At 42.1% G+C, this 26,639-nt stretch overlaps 1 protein-coding gene across 4 annotated transcripts in view; it reads left to right on the top strand.

The window, feature by feature from the left end:
• BTAF1 (B-TFIID TATA-box binding protein associated factor 1) overlaps nt 1–26,639 on the top strand; it is a 394,756-nt gene that overhangs the window by 302,033 nt on the left and 66,084 nt on the right. For all 4 annotated transcript variants that reach the window (XM_033943697.1, XM_033943698.1, XM_033943699.1 and 1 more), the window contains 4 exons: nt 5,308–5,429; nt 5,523–5,690; nt 21,622–21,699; nt 21,784–21,913. In XM_033943697.1, coding sequence (XP_033799588.1) covers nt 5,308–5,429; nt 5,523–5,690; nt 21,622–21,699; nt 21,784–21,913 — 498 coding nt within the window. The remainder of the gene's footprint in view (nt 1–5,307; nt 5,430–5,522; nt 5,691–21,621; nt 21,700–21,783; nt 21,914–26,639) is intronic.

The following is a 26,639-nucleotide window of genomic DNA, read 5'->3' as shown; positions in this document are numbered from 1 at the left end:
ATCAGCAGTACCATTAAATATTGATTTCTCTTTGTCAGGAACTTCAATGAGTCCCCTCGAACGGACTCCTCCCTTTCACCCAGTATTTAGTGATATTAGGAATATAAACCCTACTATTTCCAACGGACAAGTGGTATCCTCCACCCATATTAATAAGTTAGTTTATAGTGAAATACCTAAACCACTGATTTTTTCAGGTGGAGTGGAGGAAAATCCACTAACGGAGGAAACACAAGATATTACCCTTAAAGATTTATGTTCAGGAATTTCTAGAGTTGAAGGTTTTCTCAGGACAATGATGAAACAAATGGGGGACTTTCTCAGTCAGTTTCTCATAAATTAGAAAATGTGGATTCCAATTTAAATTGTTTGGATAAACGATTAAATGTTATGGAAACTCAATGTAATACACTTCAAGCTGTCTCGGTATCTGCTGTTAAAGATTCTACAGTGGTACATTCTAAAATAGAATCTATGGAAAATAACTTCCTGGAAATGTCCAGCCATCTTCAATTGTAATCCGCTTAGAACTGCAAGGTACAGGCGGAATAGAAGTCTCTAATGTAATGTAAAATATGAATAGAGCGAAAAATCTCCGCTTAGTCAATTTCCCAGTAACTCATTTATTGTCACCTGAAATTTTATTAAGGAAGTTTTTCAAAGAAGTACTGGGACTGGCTAATGCGGAGAATTTTCCAATAAATAACTACTATTATATTCCTCCAAAAAAAAAATAGAATCTGCCCGGGAGGTGGACCATCTGGTCACGTCTGAAGTAAATTTGACTGAATTTTTGGAATATACTCAGGATGTGATCCAGAGTCGATCCAGAGTTGGTCCACCCTGGTGATAAATGCATGAGTGAGATAGATAAGATGTTATTAATGAAACTTTACTTTAAAAACAGGTTAACGAAATTTTGTGGGGATCTGGTTAGGATTTTTCCGGATGTCTCTAGGACCATTCAATTGAGAAGGAAAGAATTTTTGAAGTTAAAGGTTAGAGTTTTGGCCCTAGAGGCATCTTTTTACCTGAAATTTCCTTGTAAATGTTTGGTTAAGTTGCAAGATATTGAGTATGTTTCTTGGGTACCCCATACAATTACAACAATTTTTAGTTGCGAGAGAACAAAAATTAGTTGTTTCATCTGCTGAGAGATAAGAGGAGCAATTAGAATCCCAATCAGTAAGGAATGATTCAAGGTTCGTTAGGACGAACTGAGAATTATTGTCCTTTATCTTTTCTTGTAAATTTGTTTGATTAGAAATTGTAACATGTTTCCCCATAATGTGGGCTTAAAAGGAATTATGTATGTATGAATGATTATGAATTGTTTTGTGAGATTTTTCTTTTTTTCCTTGAATTATTGGATATTGTAATGTATTCAAAATTATAATTTAAAAAAAAATATTTACGGATTTGGATAAAAAATACACTGGAAGACACAATGAAAGAGAATGAAAAATCTTTATTACAGAAGGTAACAGAAATGTGTGAACAATGGAATCCATTACATCTGTCTTGGTGGGGGAGAGTCCAAACTATTAAAATGATGATATTGCCTGTGGTTTGTTATCAAATGGGAATGTTACCAGTTTTTTTTTAAGGGGTTCTTTTACAAAAAGTTAAACAGTATTCTTACAAAATTTGTTTGGCTAGGTAAAACTCCTAGAATCGCTTTAGTATCTTTACAAAAACCAATTGCGGAGGGTGGGGTAAATTTTCCAAATTTTTATAGATATCATAAAACCTATATTTTGCGCCAGGGTATGTATTAGGTCCTCCCAGAGCTCATTGATAATACCCCAGACTGGTTGTGGTTGGAATGGCGACTCATGTTCCCTCTACGTTTATGTCATGTTCTTAGCATAAACATGCCTAGATTATATAAAGAAAACAGAATATTAATGGATACATGGAAAACTCTGCGATATGTCAGTAATTTAACATCTATTCCAATCTATAAATCGACAAATCAAACTATATAGGCCAAAGCACGTTACGGGGCTTCAAAGAAGGTTTGGATAGGTTCCTAGAGGATAAGGGGATTGAAGGGTACAGATAGGAGTTGAGCTAGGTTATAGGAATAGTCAGGGACCACTACACAGGTGATAGGCCTGAGGGGCCGCCACGGGAGCGGACCGCTGGGCGGGATGGACTTCTGGTCTGACCCAGCGGAGGCAATTTCTTATGTTCTTATATGGTTAAACTCCAAGATTCAAATTGGCGGATTTAAGGTCATCTGGAAGCATTGGATGATAGCAGGTTACGGATTTTAGATGATGTTATTTCAAATGGTAAACTGCTTGATTTTTCACAGCTGCAACATAAATATGGTCTTAATAAATCACAAAGCTTTAGATGGTTGCAGCTGAAGCAGGCCATTCAGGGAGGGTTCCCTGAATGGAAAAATCTTAATACGCAATATAGTTTAGAATTTTTATGCTTTCAGGTGGACTTCTTGGGGCACCAGGCCGCACAGTGGTATAAATTGGTTAGTCTATGGTGGTCCACCTGCTGCCATCATTTTTAAAAGGGAGTGGTGGATTTTTGCAAGTTCTTTTCACAAATGGAGGCAAATTATGACTTTGCACATCCTTATTGCTATCTCTTGGAGTCAGAGGTTCATTATAGGCTCTTTTTACAAAGCTGCGATAGCGCTTTTCTGTGGCAAATGCACCAAAGCCCATTCATTTCCTATGAGCTTTGGTACATTTGCTGCAGAGGAAGCGCTACTGCAGCTTTGTAAAAGGGGCCATATATGATTTACAATTGTGAATCTGCTTTCAGACCTCTACAAAGTACTAAATCTCACTACTACTAAATTATCATTTCTATATCACTGCTAGATATATACAGAGTTGTACATTAATATGTAAGACAATTTCTGCTTAATAGAGCTTAGGACAAATAGAGCAGGAATTACTCACAAAGGGAATGATAAAATGTTATAGCATGTTTACTCTTTCATTTGCCAGTGGAAACGTGCTGATAAACTTGCACATCTTCCTCCATGTACATCAGGGATGGGCAAACTGACTCACAAACTAAGGCACACTCGCAGGATCAAGACTTACTGTCCAGTCCATCTGTACAAAAGGCTACAGATGATGTAGACATTTAGGCCCAGATTCTGTAAACAGCGCCATTATCGGCAGCCACCTAAAAAAATTCACAGATCATGTGTCAATCACGCAACAGCGCCGTTTGCAAAATCATGGCTACATGGAAGGTAGGCACCAGAAATGTAGGCCGGGGTTTTAGAGGCTTACATTTCCAGTGCCTACCTTTTATGGGAATGACGCCTATGAAGGTACCTTATGATGCCTAACACCATTTCCGGTGTTAACGACGCCTACAGTGGCGTTAGACATCGTAAGGCGTGTCCATAGGCAGGATAATGGTGGCCTTTAATTGGGGTTTTTAATCAGCGCAGGCAATTAGTGTGCTGACTAAACCAATTAAAACCAATTAAGTTAGGTGGTGGTAGGGTGCCTACCACCACCGAACTTCAGGCACTGTTTTTAGAACCGGCCTTTAGGGTTTGCAATGTTATCAGGAGCTAGGGGTGGTAGTTTTCTACTTTTTTCTGTCATGGGGATCCAGAATTGTGGTCACTCACCAGCGAGAAGAGAGGAAGCCTCAGAGGAGTGAAATGCTGGAGTCCATCTGGGCAGAGAGAAAGGGTCCTCCCACTCAGGCAGCTGCCTATTGTGATTGAAGATGCCCCCCAACTGGAGTTCCAAAGATTTCTGATGCATAGAATAGCCACTGATGTAACCCTACATAAAAAAATGTTTTGCCAACCTCTGATTGAGCATGGTAATTGGAGGCCAGTGCACTCATAAAGCTGCAGTTGCCAATTAAGCTGCTAGTTTTCACTCAAGGTGTGCAAAATAATAAAAAACATGGAAATGACGCATAATGCAAGGTTTACCCAAAATAATTATTTATTGTTTTTATTTTTCCATCATGGAACTCAAAAGTCTAGTTGCTTTAGCGGGAGGTCATTATAGTTGCCAAAATGCTGACCTTCTGATAACGATCTCAACCCGATACTTCGAAGCTCCCCAATATATACCTTCAGTCCAGTGTGACATCATTGGCCATGGGCCAATCAAATAACAGAGGTGGTCTTTAAATTTAGACAAAGAAAATTCCTTTACATGTTTAAAAGTTTCAGAAATCATATTTGTTTTGTTTACATTCATTTCTGAATATACATTAACATTTTATTACATATCCAATATTCTTTTTGTCCTTCTTAAAACTTATTTCAGACAGCCTGTCTAGTATCAGGCAAGCTGCTGAAATGTTCTCAGCCTTATCCTGGAGGAGGGGTACTCCCTCCTCCTGCTTTGAACAACTGACAGTTTCAAATTTCACTGGTAGACAGATTCAGAAGCCTTCCTATGCTGGAGACTGATACAGGTCTCTGATTCTAACTTAACCATTTCCAGATGCTGTGTTCAGGATTTTTCCTTAGTGTTCTTTTTATAAACCATTTCATTTTAAGTACAAATTCTTTCATCCATCCATTCAGCATTTGCTTGGGGCTCCACATCCATACCATGTATTTCATTCATAGTTTCACACATTATATGTCATTCATATTTAATGCATGTTATATCTCAGGTGAGATACGTAATCTAATATGCTCTTCCTAACCAGCCTAAGGCACATCTGGTATCAATTAGAACCACGAGGCTAGAAGCGGGAAAACCTGAACAAAGACTAGGGACATAGGCTGAACACAAAATGGAGTAAAGCCCAAGCAGAAGACACAGGAAAACAGAGAACCCAAAATGGAGTCATCAATATCTCTATATATGCATTATGCATATCTATACCTGATTTCTTCTATGATCTGGCTTAATAGCAAAGTACATAAAAAGAATATTATTATGCTTTTCCTTAATATTAATCCATATTCAGATTTTTATTCACCAATTTTTTGTACGCTTCTATTGAGCGTGGCCTTAACTAACACATATGCTTGTTTCTGACTAGAGTTACCCAGAATCATACGAAAAGCAGGCGCTTTTGTAGAAAAAACTCCACAAAATACTGCACAATCATGTCCTGACTTTCATTCTATTACCGTCCCATAGACATCACCCCCTACTGGCCACGAGCCATTACTGCTCATGATATGGATTGATGTACTTTTATCACTTGTGAGTGTTTTGCCTAGATTATTCAGTTCATGTGTCTGGTATTCTCTTGTTCTCAATACTCTTGCATTTTTGTTTGAGATATTTTTGTTTACTATTAAATTTTTCTTTTGCTTTCTTTTCCTTTTTGAAGGATGGTATAAACTGGTTGGCATTTCTTAATAAATACAAACTTCACGGTATTCTGTGTGATGATATGGGTTTAGGAAAGACACTGCAGTCCATCTGTATTCTTGCAGGAGACCACTGCCTCAGGTAATCCTCAAGTACTATCAATGTCTGTCATACAATAATACAATAATAAAGTATGTACATATGTTATTGTGTATATGCTTTGATCCTATAAAGGGCTCAAGAGTATGCAAAAACGAAATCAGCAGACAATGTACCTCTTCCATCCTTGGTTGTTTGTCCTCCAACGCTTACAGGCCATTGGGTAGATGAAGTTGGAAAATTTTGCTCTAAAGAATATCTCAGTCCTTTACATTACACTGGTCCACCCACTGAAAGATCAAGGTAAGCCTTTTAATGCAATATTCCTAAATGATGGAATTTTCCCACTTTGATCAAGAACTTTTACAAAGAAGGCTCTTCCTGAGAAATGCTCTTTATGTATTTGTTAATAAATGTCTTGCTAATCTTCATGAAAACTCAAGAATTAAAATTTGATTATATACAAAAAAGGAAAACATAATGTGTAATCGCAATAGGTTTTGGAGTAGAAAAAGGTTTGAAAAATGGTGTTTAATTCTTATGAAATAAAATAAATAAGTTATTCCAGTGCAATAGGTCCGTGTTCTTCAACTGCCAGTCCGCGAACCGGTGCTGGTCTGCAGAAATTTCCTGCCGGTCTGTGCAGGGCCAGTGAGATCGATGTACAAAAATTTCCTGCTGGTCCATGCAGGGCCTGCGAGATCAGGGGGGCCCAATTCGGTACTTGCCTGCAGCAGCGCAGTGATTCACTTAGGCAGCATTGGGGCTTTTGCTGAGTCGCAGCCCGCCTCTGATGTTACAACTTCCTCTTTCCTCAGAGGCCGGTGCAACCCATCAAAGGACCCAAGGCTGCCTAAGTAAATCGCTGCGCTGCTGCAGGCAAGTACTAAGCTGCCGAGATGAGAAGGGAAGGAAGCCACTGTTGGAGACTGATAAGCTACTGGACAAGGGAAAATAAAGGGAGAGCTGCTACTGGATCTGGAGGGAGGGAGAAAGAGAGATGCTGCTGGGAGGGGTGGAAGGGAAGAGAGTTATTGCTGGACAGGGGAGGAGGAAAAAAGGAAGGAAACAGCTGGCAGGGAGATTAGAGGAGGGGAAGGAATCGGGGTAGAATGGAGAGATCAGATTTGGGAAAGGGGAGAGACAGGAATGAGAGAGTAGAGAGAGATTGATGCTGGGAAGGGGGTCAGCAGAGAAATGAGAGAGGGACAAAGATGTTATATCTGGTGTAGGAGAGAGAAAAATGAAAAGAGCAGTGGAACTGGAATGAATCATATAAAAAGGAGAGGGGGTGCAGGCTGGATGGAAAGGGGAGAGGGGCACAGAAAGAAGGCAGATACTATATGGAAGGGGGAGAGGGCAGACAGTGGATGGAAGGGACAGATACTGGATTGAAGAGACAGAGGGGGCAGATTCTGGAAGGGAGAGAGTGAAAAGAAGATGAAAGCAGAAACCAGAGACAACAAAAGGTAGAAAAAATAATTTTATTTCTATTTTGTGATTAGAATATATCAGATTTGAAATATGTATCCTGCTAGAACTGGTGTTAGACATAATTGGGGACTGCAAAGCCCAGGCAGTGCTTCTTTAGCTTCCAGCTAGCTTAGGGCTCTCTCTGACTGGGGGCAGTTGCACTCCCCTAACACTATTCCTGTCATGTGTGACTGTGGTATTCTGTTAGCATGATATTGCTGTGTAGCATTCTGTAATAATTTGGCTTATTCAGGTTTTTTTTTTTTATAGTAATGGGGATATATGTGAAGGGGAGGGGAGACAGGGATTTTGTTGATCCTTGCTCTGTATTATTTGTATTTATAAAATGACAATTGTACAGAATATTGTTTCTTTTTATATTTTAATAAAATACATTCAGTATGAAATCATAATTATTTGTTAATAATTATTTTATTTTTATACCGCCTAACCAGCAGTTCATAGCGGTTTACATGATAGGTACTCAGCATACAATATAATAATAACATCATACATAATAAAATTCTAAGTAACTAATACAAGCATTAAAACTAATGAATAAGGAAAACACAATATAAACTAAAATAAGTATAGATTAAAAGGTTAAAAGTACATTATAACTACATGATGATATAAAAATCAATAATGTATATTATATTGTTTGAGGCTTGTGTGGATAGGATCAGATGGTTTGTGGGGACCAAGCTCACAGGGTTGGTGTGAGAAGGGGTTTTTTATTTCAGTCTTAGTAGTTTACTGGTCCACAAAATAATAATTTTATTTTCGCTGGTCCATAGTTGTAAAAGGTTGAAGAACACTGCAATAAATATAATAATAATAATAAATTTATTTTTGTATACTGCCCAGCCACGAAATTCCAGAAGGTTAACAACAAAGAAGAACTGTACAATCAGTGAAAGGTACATCAGGTTAATAAAAATGAGTGACAAGAAGAAAATTACATAGTTATTCAACGAACTTATCAAACAAGTGTGTTTTTAAAAATTCTCTAAAAACGTTATAAGAATCTGTTTGACAAATAAGTGGGCTTAACCAAGAGTTCAGTTTGCCCAGCTGAAAGGCAAATGTCTTGTTCAAAAATTTCTAGTAACGACAGTTCTTAACTGAAGGATACATGAACATTAACTAATTATGAGTCACAAGTTAACAATCCGTAGTCACGATTTTTAATGAGGTATAAAAATTAAATTGAGAGGCTAGATATCCCGGAGCCAAACCAAAAAGAGATTTAAAACAAAGACAACCAAATTTAAAAAGAATGCGTGCCTCAAAAGGCAACCAATGTAATTGTCAATAAAATGGGCTAATGTGATCATATTTCTTCAGGCCAAAAATTAAGCGCACTGCCGTATTTTGTACTAATCGAATTCGTGAGACATTCTAGGCAGTAGGGTTATTTCCCTATATCCGCTTGCTGCTACAGAAGGAATCCATTTTTTTACTCTGTCTCTGTTGTACTTCACTGGGCTCTCTAGCACCAGTTCTTTCCTTCTGCATGCGTGCCTGCAGGAGTGTTTATATAACATAACATTATTTATATACCTCATTAGCCTTTCAGTTCAAAGCGGTGTATAGGGTAGTAAAAATAATAAGAAACAGTAATTTTTAACAAATTAGAATAATAGTTTTACCAATGCATAAAAAACAATAAACAAAAAATTGAGGTTTGTGATGGGGTAAGATGATGAATGAAAGTTGTCTAGTCTTAGGTCAGTCAACAAGGGTTAATTTAAAACTGGGTCGTCAGGTTTGTGGAAGAGGTATGTTTTTGGAGCGTCCTAAAATGTATGTATGATGTAGAAGAACGGACCAGATGACTCCATTATCCCAGGACAAACAGGCAGCATATTCTCACATTGGTGATGTCACCAATGGAGCCCCCGGTACGGACACTCTCGGCTCTGCTTTTTGGGCTGGCGACTTCGCCCTGGACCTGCACCAAGGTGATGGTTGTCATGGCGAGTTATATCCAAAAAAAGTGCCATTTGATGATCACTCAGTCGCTGGAATACCTGGGAATTCTCTTCGACTTGGCTGCAGGTCATGTCTATCTACCAGTAGCACGCTGGCAGAACCTGTATGCCCAGGTTTCTACTCTTCTAGAGCGGCAGACTGTCGGCATGGATTTATCTTCAATTTCTGAGATTCATGGTTGCCCCACTAGATGTGGTTCCTTGGGCGAGGTGATAAGATGCTGCAAAATCTTACCATAAATAGACAAATTCTCGCAATAAACCAAATAGCTTTTATAAGATAGGTTTATTAGCAATAAGCAAAAGGCAGCTCACATAAAAATAACATTGTACAGCATATTGGGCTACAAAGGATAGTATACTTATGAAATAACAAGCTGATGTTCTTTTGGTTCTGACTCCTCACTCTCCTCTTATGCCATCCGGCTTGTCACTTATATATTTCTTCCAGTAGCCTAATTACTCACTTCTCATTGATTTGTCACATGCATTATTTCTATTGGCTGAATGGTCTATACACTTATCATGGAATCATACTGAAACAAGATGTCACTTGGTGCCAAAACTGACCTTTTATAATTCCCTGACACTGCATTCCTAATACTAAGCAATAATTTCTGAGAGCAGAACACCCTCCTTTCCTGAGCCAAATCGTAGTTCTGTTTGTTCTTTGTTAGTTCATTCTATCATGTACTAGTGCTTGAGTCCATCAGTGATGTCACAGTCAGCAGACCTCTCCAGTTACCGGGGCAAAGGTGAATCTCTCATAGAGCAGACTCTCTTGCCGACAAGCAAAAATATGAATGTCCAGAAGCATGAATTCATAAGTACAATGTCTCTCTTAGAAGTATAACTTTTGGGTCTCATGGGGGTATCTTCTTCCTACAATATATGCAGATCTTAGTCCGGATTTTCCCCCAGGTCTCAGGGGTCTCTCTGCCTACATTTTCATGCAGGTCTTATCTGGATTCTCTTAAGAGGGTGCACAGGCATCCTTTTCTGCATGCTTTGTTCTCTTGCTAGACTTTGGAACAGGGATGCCTTGCAAACTTATCTACCTTGGACTCTGGAGGCCGAGCAAGCATGGACTGGTGGCTTCTCCCACAATCACTCACCGCTACACATTGTCTTCTGGATCAGAGTGCTGGAGTCCGATGTCAGCCTTCGTGACTGGGAAGTCCATTGCAATTGCTCTCCTGTTCAGATGAGTTGGATGCCCTCTCAGCAAAAGTGCTTCCTCAACCAGTTAGAGATCAGAGCCATTTGGCTGACTCTGAGATTGCAGAAAACGCTGGAAGGCCAAGTGGTCAGGGTCTTTTCTGGCAATGCGACAGCAGTAGCCTAAGTCAATCGCCAGAGAGGGTCCAAGAACACTCCTCTTGCTCAGATAGCCCAACTTTTTTTTCTTTGGGCAGAGCATCATCTCCTAGTGCTGCTGACAGCTCATGTGGAAGGTGTAGACAATGTTCAGGCTGACTCTTCAGCAGACAGACTCTGGATTCAAGCAAGTGAGTCCTGTCCCAAGAGGCGTTCCAAGCGATAGTGGGGCACTGGGGACGGCCTCACTTCAATCTCATGGCCGTGGCAAGAAACAAGAAGGTGGATCACTTCAGTTGAAGATCTGATCTCAGCAGCGTGGGACTCGATGCTGTGGTGCAGCTGTGACCTCAGGAGATTCTCCTGTATGTTTTTCTTCCTTGGTCGATGATCAGCTGGGTCATTTGGAGGTTTGCAGCTCATTCAGGCCATGTCATTCTGGTGGCTCTAGATTGGCCTTGCATGCCCTGGTACGCAGATATGATGTATCTGCACAGAGGTCGCAGCCTTTGGCTGAGCGACTCGCTGGATCTTCCCTTACAGGGTCCAGTCTCCATTGAAAATCCAGGTCACTTTGCTCTTACAGCATGGCTCTTGAGCGTGCAGCCTTAGAGCATAAAGGATATTCTGTTCTGGTTATTGATACTCTTCTGAAGACTAAAAAGTTGTCAATGTTGTTGGCCTATGGTAAGGCGTGGAAGGCCTTTCAGCATTGGTGTGCCCAGGACCAGGTGGCCCCCTTATTCAGCTCCGATCTCACTGATTCTCGCCTTTCTTAGGGTCCAAGTGACAAGCTCTCCTGTTTTAGATCCCGGGAGCGTCGGTCTCATCCTGATATTGCTGGATTCTTGAAGGGGGCTATTTGTGTCCGACTGCCAGTTAAGCATCCTTTCCCTTCCTGGGACCTTAACTTGGTGTGTTCTAACCCTCACAAGGATTGAGCTGTGGAAACCAGTAGTTGCACACCCAAATACCTAAAGGAGCCCAATGCCCAGTGTAACAGAAAGGAATCGCCCCATTGATTATTTAATTCCAGCAAGGAGGGTAAAGCCTCTGACTTATGAAGCTTTAAACGAAAGCCCGCAAAATCATCATATTCTGCAATATTCTCAAACAAAACCTCCAGGGACCGTCAAGGGTCTGTAATGTGAACTAGAAGGTCATCTGCAAAAGTGGCAAGTTTAAAACAACGGCCCCCAACTTGAATGCCTTTAATATCTGGATTGAAATGAATATCTCATTTGAGAGGACCAAGAGGCAAGAGAGGGCATTATTGTCTAGTGTCCCTATGAATCTCAAAGAGAGAAGATCTTTAGTCATTAATCTATAGAGCCGCTTGTGGAGTAGCATAGAGCGCTCAAATAACTGATATGAAATGTCCTTCAAATCCATACTTGGTCAAAGTGGCAAACAAATAATCCTAACGAAACCTATCAAATGCCTTCTCAGCGTCAAAGCTGATGAATAAAGAAGGTAACTGTGCTCTAGTGCGGCATTCTAGGGAAGTCAGACTCTTCCTCAGGTTTTTGACCACCAAGCAACCCTTAACAAAACCTACTTGGGACTCATGGATAATCTGTGGGAGAACCCTAGCTAAATGAATATCCAGAATTTTTGCTAAGAGTTTAACATCAAAATTAAGTAAAGAGATAGAGTGGTATGATTCTGGATGGGTAGGGTCTCTCCCCTGTTTTAGAAGGACTATTATCTGAGCCACATCTGGCATAGCTTCAGCATTAATGATCACATTGGCGGAAATGGGCGCGATATTTCAGTTTTCATAAGTTTGTAGAACTCAGCCCTATAGCCATCTATGTCTGGGGCCTTCAGGGTAGAACTCTGCTGAATGGCTAACTCCACCTCCCTATCACAAATGGGTGCATTCAGCTTCCCAAGTAGTGCCTAATTCTGGGGAGGGGGGGATATCCTCAGGCAGCCCAACAAAGCGTAGATTGCAGCGATGTGACCTGTTTTCCATGTCTTTGATGCGGGCCTCTAGTGCAGCAGTTGATTTCATGTGTTGGGCTTGCGTCTCCTCCACTGAGTACATGCGGTCATCAAAGACCCAACACGTTGCTGAAATGCCGCAACCTTCTGCCCCATACTGTCTGGTTTTGCCTGAACTTATTCCAATTTCGTGTCAACAGGGAGCAGACGCTTTTCTAGGATCAATTCCATTGCTGCTGTAACTTCTACAGTAACCTTCGCGACCCAGGCTGAGCAAACAGTAAATTCCACAGAGCTTGGCGTCTCCTGCTTTATGGCAGTCCCGATCTCTCTTTGTCAGTTCTACCAGCATAATGCAGAGCCTGAGCACTCTCGAAAGGGTCTAGAAGCACAGGCAGATCTGACTGACCGGGACCCATGGAGAGTGAATCAGAAAATCACCAGATTGGAGAACTGTTAAAGTGGACGGCAAGAGAGACACCGATCAGCATCTTCCCTCTTCCATGGTGTCACGTGATCCCACTGGCTTTAAAAAGGTACGGGGAGAGGGAGGGTGCATGGGTGTGGGGAAGGATGGGGTGAAAAGAAGGGCGCCACCACCCAGGGTGCCTCCTACCCTCGCTACGCCACTGTACACAGCTCATCCATAAGGAATCATATGCTGTTCTAGGAAAGAGGATTTTGGAGGTAAGAACCTAATCCCTTCTTATATGTGTAATTTATAGGATGCTATAAATTTTGTGCACATCTATGTCATTTAGGCATGCATAGCTATGGCAAGTCTAACTGATATGTATAAGTGCTTTTCGATATGCATATGTATATTTAGGCACATGTTAAAGAATTACCCCTATAATGGTAAATTCTGAGGATTCTATACTCGAGGTGTTCAATCCGTAGTCACGATCCAGAGTTTACAGAAATCCAACACTTTTTTCACCATGTGCTCCTCCTTCTGCTGAGAGACAGAGCCACCTACAGTTTCAATTTGTGCAAGCGATTCATGCAGAAGTATTTCTTCTCAGCTCTGCATCTTTTTCTTATTTTTGGCAATTTCAAGTCCATTTGCAGTGGCTTCGGTGTCCAGTGACCCCTTGTGATCTTTTGATGGAGGAAAAGAAGCAGTTCTTCAGAGCTAGACTGTTGCTTCACATAGAAACTTTGATGGATCTATGGGGCCAACCTGCTATTTGCCACCTTGTTTGGGCTCAGGGTCCCTCCCTCTGGGAACTCTGGATTTTCAGAAGGCGTTCTACATGAACGACTACTTCAAAAAATTGCGAGACATGGAATCGAGGGTGAAATACTCACGTGGATGAAAAACTGGCTGGCAGATAGGAAACAGAGAGTGGGGGTAAATAGACAATACTTGGACTGGAAAAGCATCACGAGTGGAGTGCCGCAGGGTTCGGTGCTCTTCAACATATTTATAAACGACCTGGAAATTGGTACGACGAATGAAGTAATTAAATTTGCAGACGATTCAAAGTTATTCAGAGTAGTGAAGACGCGGGAGGATTGCGAAGACCTGCAACATGACATAAATACACTCTAGAAATGGGCCACGACATGACAAATGAGGTTTAATGTGGATAAGTGTAAGGTGATGCATGTCGGTAACAAAAATCTTATACACGAATACAGGATGTCCAATGCAATATTTAGAGAGTCCCCCCAGGAAAGAGACTTGGGAGTACTTGTCAACAAGTCGATGAAGCCATCCGCGCAATGTGCGGCGGCGGCAAAAAGGGCAAATAGAATGCTAGGAATGATTAAGAAGGGGATCACGAACAGATAAGAGAGGGTTATCATGCCGCTGTACCGGGACATGGTACACCCTCACCTGGAGTATTGCGTCTAGCATTGGTCGCTATACATGAAGAAGGACACAGTGCCACTCGAAGGGGTCCAGAGAAGCACGACTAAAATGGTTAAGGGGCTGGAGGAGTTGCTATACAGTGAGAGGTTAGAGAAACTGGGCCTCTTCTCCCTTGAAAAGTGGAGACTGAGAGGGGACATGATCGAAATGTTCAAGATAATGAAGGGAATAGACTTAGTAAATAAAGACAGGTTATTCACCCTCTCCAAGGTGGAGAGAACGAGAGGGCACTCTCTAAAGTTAAAAGGAGATTCCGTACAAACGTAAGAAAGTTCTTCTTCACCCAGAGAGTGGTAGAAAACTGGAACGCTCTTCCAGAGGCTGTTATAGGGGAAAATACCCTCCAGGGATTCAAGACAAAGTTAGACAAGTTCTTGCTGAACCAGAACGTATGCAGGTATGGCTAGTCTCAGTTAGGGCACTGGTGTTTGACCTAAGGGCCGCCGCATGAGCGGACTGCTGGGCACGATGGACCACTGGTCTGACCCAGCAGCTGCAATTCTTATGTTTTTATGTTCTGATCGTGTCAGAGGTTAAGCACAGGCTGGATGCGTCCTGAGTAACAACCCTCAAGGTTTCAGGGATTAGGCTGCATTTCCTGCCCCCCCCCCCCCGATCGTGTGGAGAGGTTGCAAGGGTGTGGAGGTCTCAGTCACATTCCATCTGACTGGCAGTCCAAAGATCTTGAAGATTGACCCTTTTGGAGCTTTTCTGAGACAGACAAGTCCTTTCGTCCCTTTAGCTACAGTGAAAAATGCTGACAGCCAAGACACTTCAATGACTGCGAGTACATTTTCATTGTTTCTTATGGGAGAATCAGGGTTGGTCTGTAAATCTTATTTTTTAAGGGTTTCTGAGGGTAGGATTTGGGTCTTCCACACCCCTAGACCCAAATTACTATTTTTCAGTTTGGAATTTATTTTTTCTTTTTGCCGTTTTTGGTGCAAATTTGCTAGCGGTGGCCATCTTGGATTTTTATCAGTCTTTTTTTTTTTTTTTCAAAGCTTAAACCCTCTCAATTTTGTTTAAAATCGGTAGGGATTGACTCCTCAGCCCCTAATTTGTCAACTACATGTTTGGATTGCACTGGATGGACAGCACAGGAGCGTCCATGTACCACGTGCTGCAGCTGCTAGAGGAGGGGCAGGAGCTCCAGGCTTTGCCTAATCTGGGTCTTTAAGGGCTGGGGAGCCTACATGGGTCCAGGGCCTGAGTTGAAAACCTGCCTAATGCCCATTTTGGATGATGGCGCCAAGCATTTGCTCATGAAGTTGGGGTTTTCCAAGCAGTGCAAACAGCTCAATGAGACCCGGCCACTGCCCCAGGGTGGATCGTTTTCTGTTATGGCTTCAGCTTTTGTGGAGAGCATTTTCCACAGATTCAACAGGTGAGTACATCTCCTACAGGTTGCTACATTGCCGGCTGTCCCTTTGTGGGACTTCTCTAAGTCGGTCTCCATGGCTTTGAATTGCCTTGGCTTGCTAATGGGCACTATACCTGTCCTTTCTTTTTGTACTTCTTCCATCCTAGATGCTGCAGTTTCCCTTGGAGTGTCCGTTCAGTGGGATTTCTCAGAGTCCAGATCTGGATGAGGATGCTTCCATCCGCAGGCTCTTCAGAGTTGTTTCTGTCCGCATCTCATCCGATCTGTTCTTCAGTAACTCCTTGTGGAATTTCAGTTCTCTAAATCAGTGTTTTTCAACCTTTTTTGGGCAAAGGCACACTTGTTTCATGAAAAAAATCACGAGGCACACCACCATTAGAAAAGTTAAAAAAATTTAACTCTGTGCCTATATTGACTATATATAAAGTAATTCTCTTGAATAGGAATCAAATAAACACAAAGAAAGTAGTTTATAATTACTTTATTATGAAATATTAAGTAAACAGAATAGTGAAAAATTATAAAATACTTTATTCAGTGCGAAACCTGGGCCTGTTTGGCTGAACACAAAGCTGATATTCTGGCTGGAATCGAAGAAAGACACACACGTAGCTCTTCGTCAACAGCTCTCAGTCTCTCTCTGTATTTGGTTTTTATAGCATACAAAAATAGACAAATATACCCTCCATCCTTTTTATTAAACCACAATAGCAGTTTTTAGCGCAGGGAGCTGCGCTGAATGCCCAGCGCTGCTCTTGACGCTCATAGGCTCCCTGCGCTAAAAACCACTATTGCGGTTTAGTAAAAGGTGACCATATTGTAAAATATAGACAGCAGATATAAATTCAGAACTGTGCATAGTAAGTGAAGGGAAGTTTTCATCTCTGGGAATTTACCCAGTTAACTATTAAGTTATTTGGGCAAATTCCTTTGAAAACTGTGGTAATACTGCCTCCACTTTGCTAAATTTAAAATAAAATCATTTTTCATACCTTGTCTGGTGATTTCTGGTTGCACTTTCTTCTTCTGACTGTGCATCCAATCTTTCTTCCCTTCTATCAGCCTGTATGCTTTCTCTCCTCCACACCTCATTCCCTCCCCCAACTTTTTCTTCCTCTCTCCCTGACCTTTCTTTCTTTTTTTCTGTTTCTCTTCTTTCCTTCTGTTTCCCTGCCTGCCCCCTTTCTTTCTTTCTCCCTGCCATTCCCCAAGCCACTGCCACTGCCATCGGGGAACAGGACCCACCAATGGATAACAGGCCCCAAAGCTGACGCCGACACATGCTCTCCCTGACGTCAATTCTGCAATCGGAGAGGAAGTTCCGCCCAGCCAGGCAGCAATTGGCTGGCCCGAACTTCCTCTCCGACTGCAGAATTGACGTCGGGGAGAAGAAGACTTATCGGCTCGATAGATTAGATCGCCAAGCCAAAGTGAGTCCTGGGTGATCGACTCACTTTGCCTTGGCGAGCTACTGGCGCCCCTACCTCGGGCCCCCTGTCAGCTCCGGGCCCCTGAATGCAGGACTGGTAGTACTGCCCTGATGGCGGCCCTGCGGCACACCAGGCAACATCTCGCGGCACACTAGTGTGCCGCGGAACAGCGGTTGAAAAACACTGCTCTAAATGACAGTGTTTGGTCATGAGCTGATATAATGCTCTTACTTCCATTTTTCCAAAGCATCCGGAGCCTGATTTTGGAGCAATGGGATAAAGCTGAGAGTTCTTTCCAGCTGTCTAATGCTGTGTCTAGGATTTACCCTTTGGTTCCTAAATTTCAGTTGCTTTTTTGAGCAGCCAAAGGTGGATTCCACAGTGGTGCAAGTTGCCCAGCGCCTAGCCCTCCCTAGCATTGGAGGTGTGAGTCTCAAAGGCTCATGGGCTTGCAGAGTGACCCTTATTTAAAAAAATAAAAAAAATTGGCTTTTGATGGCTTCTTCTGGTATCACAGTTGCTGCTGCAGCTTCCATCATGGTGCATACATGTCACTCAGATTGGAAAGTGTGGATTATGTGGCGGATGCTCTCTATTCTCTTTTGTGAGTTCTCAGTAATGTCTACTCGGTTGGAGTGTCAGCACACCGGTTTCTTTGGCTTTGTCTTCAGGCAGGTGATTCTGTGTCCAAGACTCCTCTGCACAGACTTCCCTTCTTGGGGCAGCTCCCTTTGCTATGGGTCTGGAGGCCAGTGTGGCAGCTCGCCATTCTACGTCTCTCCCTGATATACAGTATCAGTGTGCTTCGTGAGGGACTCGCAATTCCTTCGTCCCTCCCACAGTTTTCACCTGGATCCTATGGACTCTTCATCTTGATGATATTCCCTGGGATTTGACCATTTCTTTCTGGGCATCCACAAGCATCATGATCCCGTTCTAGAGCGGCACCTACACTGGATGCTGAACTTCATTCAGGAAGGACACAAGACAGGTTTTTCACGTCCCTCTGGCACTGTCTCTGGACTCCCTGGCAGGTCAACCGGAGAAGTCAAAGGTTCATACTACCTTGTAGCATCTCTTCACCTTTCAAGCAGTGGTGATCATCCCAGAAGAAGACTCGGGCTTAAACTCCTACTTCTCCTACATCATCGTGACATAAATCGGATCAGAGGACTGAAGTCTAGTTCTGGATTTCAAGTCAGTCTCCCTCGTCTTTTGCAAGCTGCTCTTATAGATGGCCCTGGTGTGTACGGTCATGACTACCATTGCTCTGGGAATATTCCTGGTGTCCTTGGATCTTTCTGGATCATCACAGGTTTCTGCGTTTTCATGTTTTTTTGCAGCTTTTCCAGTTCCCCAGCGCTACCATTTGTACTGTCAACTCCCCCATCCACCTTTACTAAGGATGTAGTGCAGTTTTTCTTCACAACTAACTGATTTGGTCTCCATATCGACACAAGTGCGAGCGAGTGGTGGAAACGGTAGTGTCTCAGCTGCAGTACTTAGGCTAGATGTTCATCTTCAGGAAGACCACTCAGCACACAACAAAAAAGAACACGCAGTCTACCTCTAATAACTAACGGAGCTCAGAACCATAGAAGGTATAGAAATCACAAAAAGGGACAAGCCCTCAATTGTGTTTCATTCATGTCTATCATTGCTCCATCTAAAGTTAATTAGAACCCACTGCAGGGAGACAACTTTAAACACTTTAAGTATTCAAGTTTTTCAAAAAGAAGTAATATATTTATTCATACAAAAAAAGTATTTATAGCACCTCTAAATGGACTTTTGAATTTGTGAAGTGCACCTTTTAGACACCATAAGAAAAAACTTCTAACTAACTTTAGATGGAGCAATGATAGACATAAATGAAACACAATTAAGGGCTTGTCCCTGTTTGTGATTTCTATACTTTTTATGGTTCTGAGCTCTGTTGTTAGTTATTAAAGGTAGACTGTGTGTTCCTTTTTTGTTGTGTGCTGAGTGGATCAATTTTTGGAACACTAATCTGATTTTGTATTACCCAGTAGTGTGTTAGGGCATCCTCAGGAAGAGTCAGCTGCTGCTGTCACAGACTTTGGCATGTTTGGAGGTTCCCGCTGCTGGGATGCATTTTTCTTGGTGGGGTCTGCAGACAGCAGCTTCAGAGGTTTTGGATCTCCTTGCTCTCCAGTTTCCATGGCCTGGTATTTTCTGCTGGTGTTAGGGTGCTTGGCAACCTCCCTGGAGAGGTGATACTCAGAGCCAAAGTGGACAGGTGTCCTCTACAGGAATCGCTTCTCTCTCAGTGGTCCTTGCATCTTCTTCCCTTTCAGATGCCACTTCCCTGGACTGCACTGGCTCAACAGAATCTCCACTGGTGGATCCAGGAGGAGGCTGTCTGGCAGGGCAAGCCTCTTCGGATTGAGGAATGGACCTCTCATATGATGAATGTCAGCCTACAGGGCTGAGAGCTCACTATGTAGATCGCTTCATTCAAGACAACAGACTCTGGCATATGCCTAGCACTGATGCCTCTACTGAGCACTATGAAAGGTTATACAGTATATTTGTTTTCAGGCAGTACTGTGGCAGAGTACCATGGCATATTTGAATCGCCTGGAAGGCACATGCAGCGCTCCCTTGGGCCAGGAAGCTCAGCTGCTGTTCCATGGGGCAGAGGTGCATCTTCTGTCCCTTGCCGCAGTGCACAAGTCCAAGGTCAACAACTGGCAAGCAGATTTCTGCAGTCACCAGGAATGGTCTTTATCATGAAGAGCATTATATCTCCTAGTGCAGTACTGGTCTTAATCGCTTTTGCCGAGAACTATGACAGCCAAGCGCTTCAAGTGAAGGATAGAACCAGGAAGCTTGGGCCTAAACATATTAGTTCTGCCCTGGCCAGCTCACTAGCTCCTTTAAGTGCTTCCTCCTTGATCTATGGGGGCCTTTGGTTGGTCAAACCATCCACAGGATAGCTTCGTCTCCAGGATTGGTACTTCAAGTTGCTCTGGACTGACCTCGCCATCTGTGATACACTGATCTGGTCGGCTTTCAAGAGACAGGAATCTCAAGCTCCCCCTTCATCATGACATACTCGGGGTCCGATTCCCATAGCCAAGCCTCTGCATTTTGGACTTTCGACATTGCTCTGACCCTCCCTAGATGATACCATTGCTTTGATACATCCGGAAGGGTCATACCAGAATGAAAGTCTAGGTTCCTACTTTTGGTACTTTTCTTTCTGGTAGTCCCTGGAGGATTCTATATGACCCATCCTCTTAGTGTAAACTCAGGTTTTGCTGATTTGTCTGCCTTTTCTACCTTGGTTTTTCTCCTTCCTGGCCGAAGTATCTTCCAGCCAGCAGATGGGCCTTGTGGGCGATACCACTCTTAAATAAATTCCAGTATTACCGATTGGCTGGTTTCCAGTGAGTGCTGGTTGCACTCAGCAGGTTAGTTTGACATTGTTTATGCATGTTCCCTTTGTTGCCTGTTGATGATTTTTGTCTTGCAGAACAGAACAGACCTTACTCATGTTTGTGGGGAGTTTATTCCCCGTGGCTTTCTTTTTTCCAGTGTGGTTGCTTGGCTGTTTGACAAAACTGTAGGTGGCTCTGTCTCTCTCTCTCAGTAGCACATGGTGAAAAAAGTGTTGGATTTCTGCAAACTCTGGATCACAACTATGAATTGAACAACACAAGTATAGAATCCTCCAGGGACTACCAGAAAGATTATCAAAGGTAAGAACTTAATCTTTCAATGTGTATCAAATTTCATGTTTTCAATGTGTATCAAATTTCTGACTTTTTGAATTAAAGCTTTATTTTTTAGATGTATAATTCTGTTTTTACTATTATACTTATGTGGGTAGCATGCCACATGCTTTTTGAAGTGCTTCCTTAAATTATCTTAAGCATTCTAAAATTTGAGCCACAAAACGGGGTTGAATTTAGCACCAATTTTAAACATGATCATTAGCACTAATTGAGGCTTCAAGTTTCAAGTTTATTGGTTTTTGATATACCGATCATAAAACAAATATCTGACCGGTTAACAATTTAAAAACAATTTGTTTAAAATAGGAGAGTAAGAATTAGTTATTGGTGTGTTGGAGAAGTTAGTGAAAACATATTAGACATATACAGACAAACATGACTGTGAGGGAAAAAAAAGGGAAGGAAGGGAAAAGTTACATAATATAAGAGGAAATGAGATAGAGGGAGGGGATAGGACATAAAGGAGAAGGGTGCTTGGTATAAGACTTATGCGCAGAAATAAAAGAGAAATTTAGGGCTAGAGTGAGTATATAAGTGGTTAGAAAATATTAAGATTTATTAAAGGCATCTTGGAATAGGAAAGTTTTAAGATTAGTTTTGAATTTAGTTAAATGGGTTTCATCCCGAAGAAATTGAGGGAGAGAGTTCCATAGCGTAGGTGCTGTTATGGTGGATGTGGTTTTTGTCACCATCTTAGGATCTGTTAAGATGACCAAATTGTTATTTAAGGACCCCTTTTACAAAGATGCGGTAGCAAGTCCTGGTGTGGCAAATGTGATGCAGCCCTTAGGAAATGAATGAGCTGCGTTGGGAATCACTACCATGGCTTTCTAAAAGGGGCCCTAAATTAGGAAGACATTTACTCACATTTTTTTAGCTCATGTTTGGATCAGAAATAGCTGAACAGCATTTAGGCTGCAAACTCTTATAGAATTTTCTTGGAAATTTTTAAAATCTCAGTAGAGGTGCAGGTTTGCAGGTTGATATAATTTGGCTTGCATGTATATGTACTTCACTGGCTGTGGATTTAAACTATGTTATCTCTTAAGGTTACAGCACCAGGTGAAACGACATAATCTCATTGTAGCTTCATACGATGTTGTCCGGAATGACATTGACTTCTTCAGGTATGAACTTTTCTCAAGTTGAATTTCAGAATGTTTTAAGTTCTCATCACCTATATACTCAAATTTCCTTCTGTTTCTCTGTAGGAATATTAAGTTCAACTACTGTATTCTTGATGAAGGCCATGTCATAAAGAATGGAAAAACAAAATTGTCAAAAGCTGTGAAACAATTAACAGCTAACTACCGAATTATTCTCTCGGGAACACCTATCCAGGTAATTGCATGCACAAAGGTTTGAATTTCTGGAAACCCATGTGTTGAGTTCCTCTGTTATTTAGCTCTGTAGTACAGCCAATGTGTCTTATTGCATTTTAGCAAAGAAAATGATTTGCTACACTAACCAAGATGGGAAATAAATACTTCATGCAGTAAATTAAACTAATACAGTGAGTTCCTCTTTGGATAATCAGAACTTAAAAAAAAAAACCCAAACTATAACTTTATACGTTTGAATACAAAGAAAAGAAAGCTGTGAAGTTATGAGTGGGAATGGACTTGTTGAATCGTTCAGATTTACCAAAAATGGATGACCAAATGCTATTCAATTTCCCATTCCAAAGCAGATATAGTCATTGTTCAAAGCATAATATTTCAAACATTTTTTTGTTTTGCTTTTAAAAGCATTTTAAATAGTGGGGAGGGCCTAGGGAAGGGAGGGGAATCTGAGATGTTATGAATATGAAAACCTTTTTGAATGGACCTTTTACTTGTTTTGAGTTAGATTTTTGTTATTGATGATTACTTGTCTTGCTTTTACTTTTTTTTATTGAAGATCAATAAAAATGCTTTTACATAGCTCATGGGGGGAGGGGGGAGGCAGTTAATTATGTGTTTTGTTACAGCCTACTGGCTTTTTCCTTCTAACCCAATCAAAACTGGATTCCATTGGACTTTTGGCAACATGAGATTTCATTTGCCATTACCCAGGGATTTGTTTACATTTTATATTCCCTCTCTTAATTCATTTAACTCATTTTGTGACAGTCCTTGTCTAGAGTCCACGCTTCAGGCTTTCTTTGCAACCAAGGTAGCAATGTGACATTGTACATTGACTAGGACTCTCTAGCTTCCCTGAAGTAAGTGATGTCATAGTTTGCCCAGTCTTGGGAGAAGCAGGTGGACCAGGAAACCAAATAGCACTTGGCCTCAGGCTCACTCCAGGTTTTATTTTCTTTTTTTAAGGTTGGAGTTTTTTTTTTAATAAGGATATCAAGTCTTTACTGCCTGTTGAAATTCAAAATGAGTCATTTCTTATCCTTTTGAGCTAGATTTTTTTAATTAATGATTTTATTAAACAATTCAAGCTTTACTCAAACCATAGCCAAATCAAGCAAAAACTGTACAACAATCAGATAGGTATACACAGTTTCTTTTATATACCTCTCCCAATATACAATAGAGTTATCCCTACAACATATTAAGAACATAAGAATAGCCTTACTGGGCCAGACCAGTGGTCCTTCTTGTACAATCCTACTTTATTCCAGGACCAGTGGGTTATTTCTGTCCTCCTGCCAGGGTCTGTAGGAAGCCTCAAAACTTCAGAGGCTTTTTCCCCCCTCCCTTACATACCTCCTCTCTGAGCATGCTCACCAGTCTTTTCTTCCTACAAAGCCAGGCTGTAGAGCTCACCTTTTCTGCTCGTGTTTTATTTTGTGATTTTTTTTTTTTTTTTTAAATTTTTTATTCATTTTTAAAACTTTCAATAAGTGTAACATAAAATACAATCACTTTACACTTTAAAATCACTTAATATTCCATCAAAGTCTAATTCACATCAAATATCCCTCCCCCCCTTATACCCAACAATTATTCATAAGCATAAGAAAACATAAAATATCCCCACCCCCCTCCCCACCCTGGACGTATATGAACAAAGGGAAAAAATAATACTTATTCTGTACAATATTTTGTTAATGGCTCCCAAACATCCTTAAATTTCTTAAAATGCCCCTGCTGTATGGGTATTACCCGCTCCATTTTAAAGATAAGGCATAACGAATTCCACCAAAAGTTATTCAGAGTAGTGAAGATGCAAGGGGATTGCGAAGATCTACAAAGTGACATAATTAAGCTCGAGAAATGGGCATCGACATGGCAAATAGGTTCAATGTGGATAAGTGCAAAGTGATGCATGTCGATAACAAAAATCTCATGCATGAATACAGGATGTCCGGGGCGGTACTTGGAGAGACTTGGGAGTTCTGATCGACAGGTAGATGAAGCTGTCTGCACAATGCGCTGCGGCGGCAAAAAGGGCGAACAGAATGCTAGGAATAATAAAGATGGGAATTGTGAACAAATCAGAGAAGGTTATCATGCCGCTGTACCAGGCCATGGTGCACCCTCACCTGGAGTACTGCATCCAGCACTGGTTGCCGTACTTGAAGAAGGACACGGTACTACTCAAATGGGTCCAGAGGAGAGCGACTAAAATGGTTAAGGGGCTGGAGGAGTTGCCGTACAGTGAGAGATTGGAGAAACTGGGTCTCTTCTCTCTTGAAAAGAGGAGATTGAGAGGAGACATGATCGAAACATTCAAAATACTGAAGGGAATAGACTTAGTAGATTAAGACAGACTGTTCATACTCTCCAAGGTAGGGAAAACGAGAGGGCACTCTCTAAAGTTGAAAGGGGATAGAATCCGTACAAATGTTAGGATGTTCTTCGTCACCCAGAGAGTGGTGGAGAGCTGGAACGCTCTTCCGGAGTCTGTTGTAGGGGGAAACACCCTCCAGTGTTTCAAGATTAAGCTGGACAAGTTCCTGCTAAACTGGAACGTACGCAGGTGAGGCTGGACTCATTTAGAGCACTGGTCTTTGACCTGGGGGCCGCCGCATGAGCGAACTGCTGGGCAGGATGGACCCAGCAGCGCCAATTCTTATGTTCTTATGTGTCCGCTCCAGGATGCACTTCTCTCCTGTTGGTGCCCAAAAAGGGATAGAAACATGATGGCAGATAAAGGCCAAATGACCCATCTAGTCTGCTCATCCACAGTAACCTATCTCTTTCTAAGAGATCCCACGTGTCTATCCCACGCCTTCTTGAATTCAGACACAGTCTCTATCTCCACCAAATCTTCAGGGAGACTGTTCCACACATCTACTACCCTTTCTGTAAAAAAGTACTCCCTTAGATTACTTCGTAGCCTATCACCTGTTAACTTCATCCTATTCCCCCTCATTCCAGAGTTTCCTTTCAATTGAAAGACACTCGACTCATGCGCATTTACGTCACATAGGTATTTAAACACTCCCCTTTCCCACATTTCCTCTAAAGTATATATATTGAGATCTTTAAGTTTGTCCCCATATGTCTTATGACAAAGACCACGCACCATTTTAGTAGCCTTCCTCTGGATCAATGCCATGAGCTCTAGTTGTAGCTGCCTTGGACAGCAGAAGCTCGTCCCAGTCTAGCCTGGTGGATAAAGCCCCAGTCTCTCACCAGAGGAGTTCCTCTTTGTATCTCTGCATGGGAGATACTGGCAGTGGACACCAGCCTATATCTCTGGGGGGCACAATGCAAGGGGTGTCCGGTTCAGGTATACTGGTCCCCTTCCCAGAGAAAGTGGTTATTCAGCTGCTTGGACCTTTGAGCCATCTGACTGGCACTTCAGTGTTAGAGAGCACACTGCTGAGAAAGTGGTATGAGTTTTCTCAGACAATGTAACAACGGTAGCCTATGTCAATTGCCGTGGGAGGGGGGGGAACCAAGAGAGCTGCCCTACAATTGGAAGCCCGAGTGCTTTTTCGATAGGCGGAGCCCATCTTTTGCCACACTTGGCAGCACATACAGCAGGAGTAGACTGTGCAAGCGGATTTCCTCAGCCTGAAGACTCTAGTTCCCAAGGAGTGGTTACTGTCTCAGGAAGTCTTCACCTGTATTGTATATTGATGGGGGTGCCCAACATTCATTCTGATGGCATCGTCAGTCAACAAGAAGGTGGCTCAGTTCCTCAGTCAAAGATACAAGCCAGGAAGCAAGGGCCTGGACGTCCTGGTGCAATTCTGGCCAAAGTCATGTCTTTACACCTTCCCTTCATAGCCCTTGATAGGCAGACTTCTGTGCAGGATCATGGCGTACCATTAGCTGGTGATTCTAGTAGCACCAGGCTGATCAAAATGACTGTGGTATGCAGACCTGGTCTGTCTACAGAGGAATCAGAGTCTCAAACTTCCATGTCCCCCCCCCAGCTTTTCACGCAGGATCCAATTGCCCTGTAGGATCCTGAACTCTTTTGGCCTTTTGGCAAGGCTTTTGAGCGCAAGGCACTAGCTCATAAAGGATATTCAGATGGCGTGGTCTCCACCCTTCTAAGATGTAAGAAGAAGGTGACTATAATAGCATATGTGAAATCATGTAGGTGCTTCCAAGCTTGGTGTGCTCAGAGGAGTGACGACCCCTGAGATCAGCGCAGATCTCTGTGGTACTTGCCTTCCTACAGGAAGGTTTGGGAAAAGGCCTAGTGGTTGGCTCTCTTAAAGTTCAGATTGTAGGGCTCTCCTGTTTTGGGCCTAGGATTAATAAGAGCACCATAGCCACACATCTAGATGTGGGCAGTTTTTGAAGGGCGTATTGCGCCTTCTTCCTCCCGTGCAACAGACTTTTACAGCATGGAATGTATTAATCTGGACCTCTGGGCGCTAGTGAGAATGCTCTATGAACCTCCAGAGCAAGCTTCTCTGATGGACCTCACCATCAAGATGGTGTTTTTAGTGGTGATTACCTCCGCACGAAGAGTGTCAGAACTTTAGGCTTTGTCATGCAGAGATCCATTCCTTAAAATTTCAGATTTAGATGTGGTCTTATGCACAGTCCCATCTTTCTTGCTGAAAGTGGTTTCCTGCTTCCACATCAACCAAGAAGTATGCTTGCCTGCCTTCACTCCCTTGAATCGAGAAAGAGTGATCAGGTGTTGAACTTGTTATATGTACGCA

Source organism: Geotrypetes seraphini, chromosome 4, assembly GCF_902459505.1.
Source record: "Geotrypetes seraphini chromosome 4, aGeoSer1.1, whole genome shotgun sequence".
Taxonomy (NCBI): Eukaryota; Metazoa; Chordata; class Amphibia; order Gymnophiona; family Dermophiidae; genus Geotrypetes; species Geotrypetes seraphini.
This window is presented reverse-complemented; position numbering and strand designations above follow the sequence as displayed.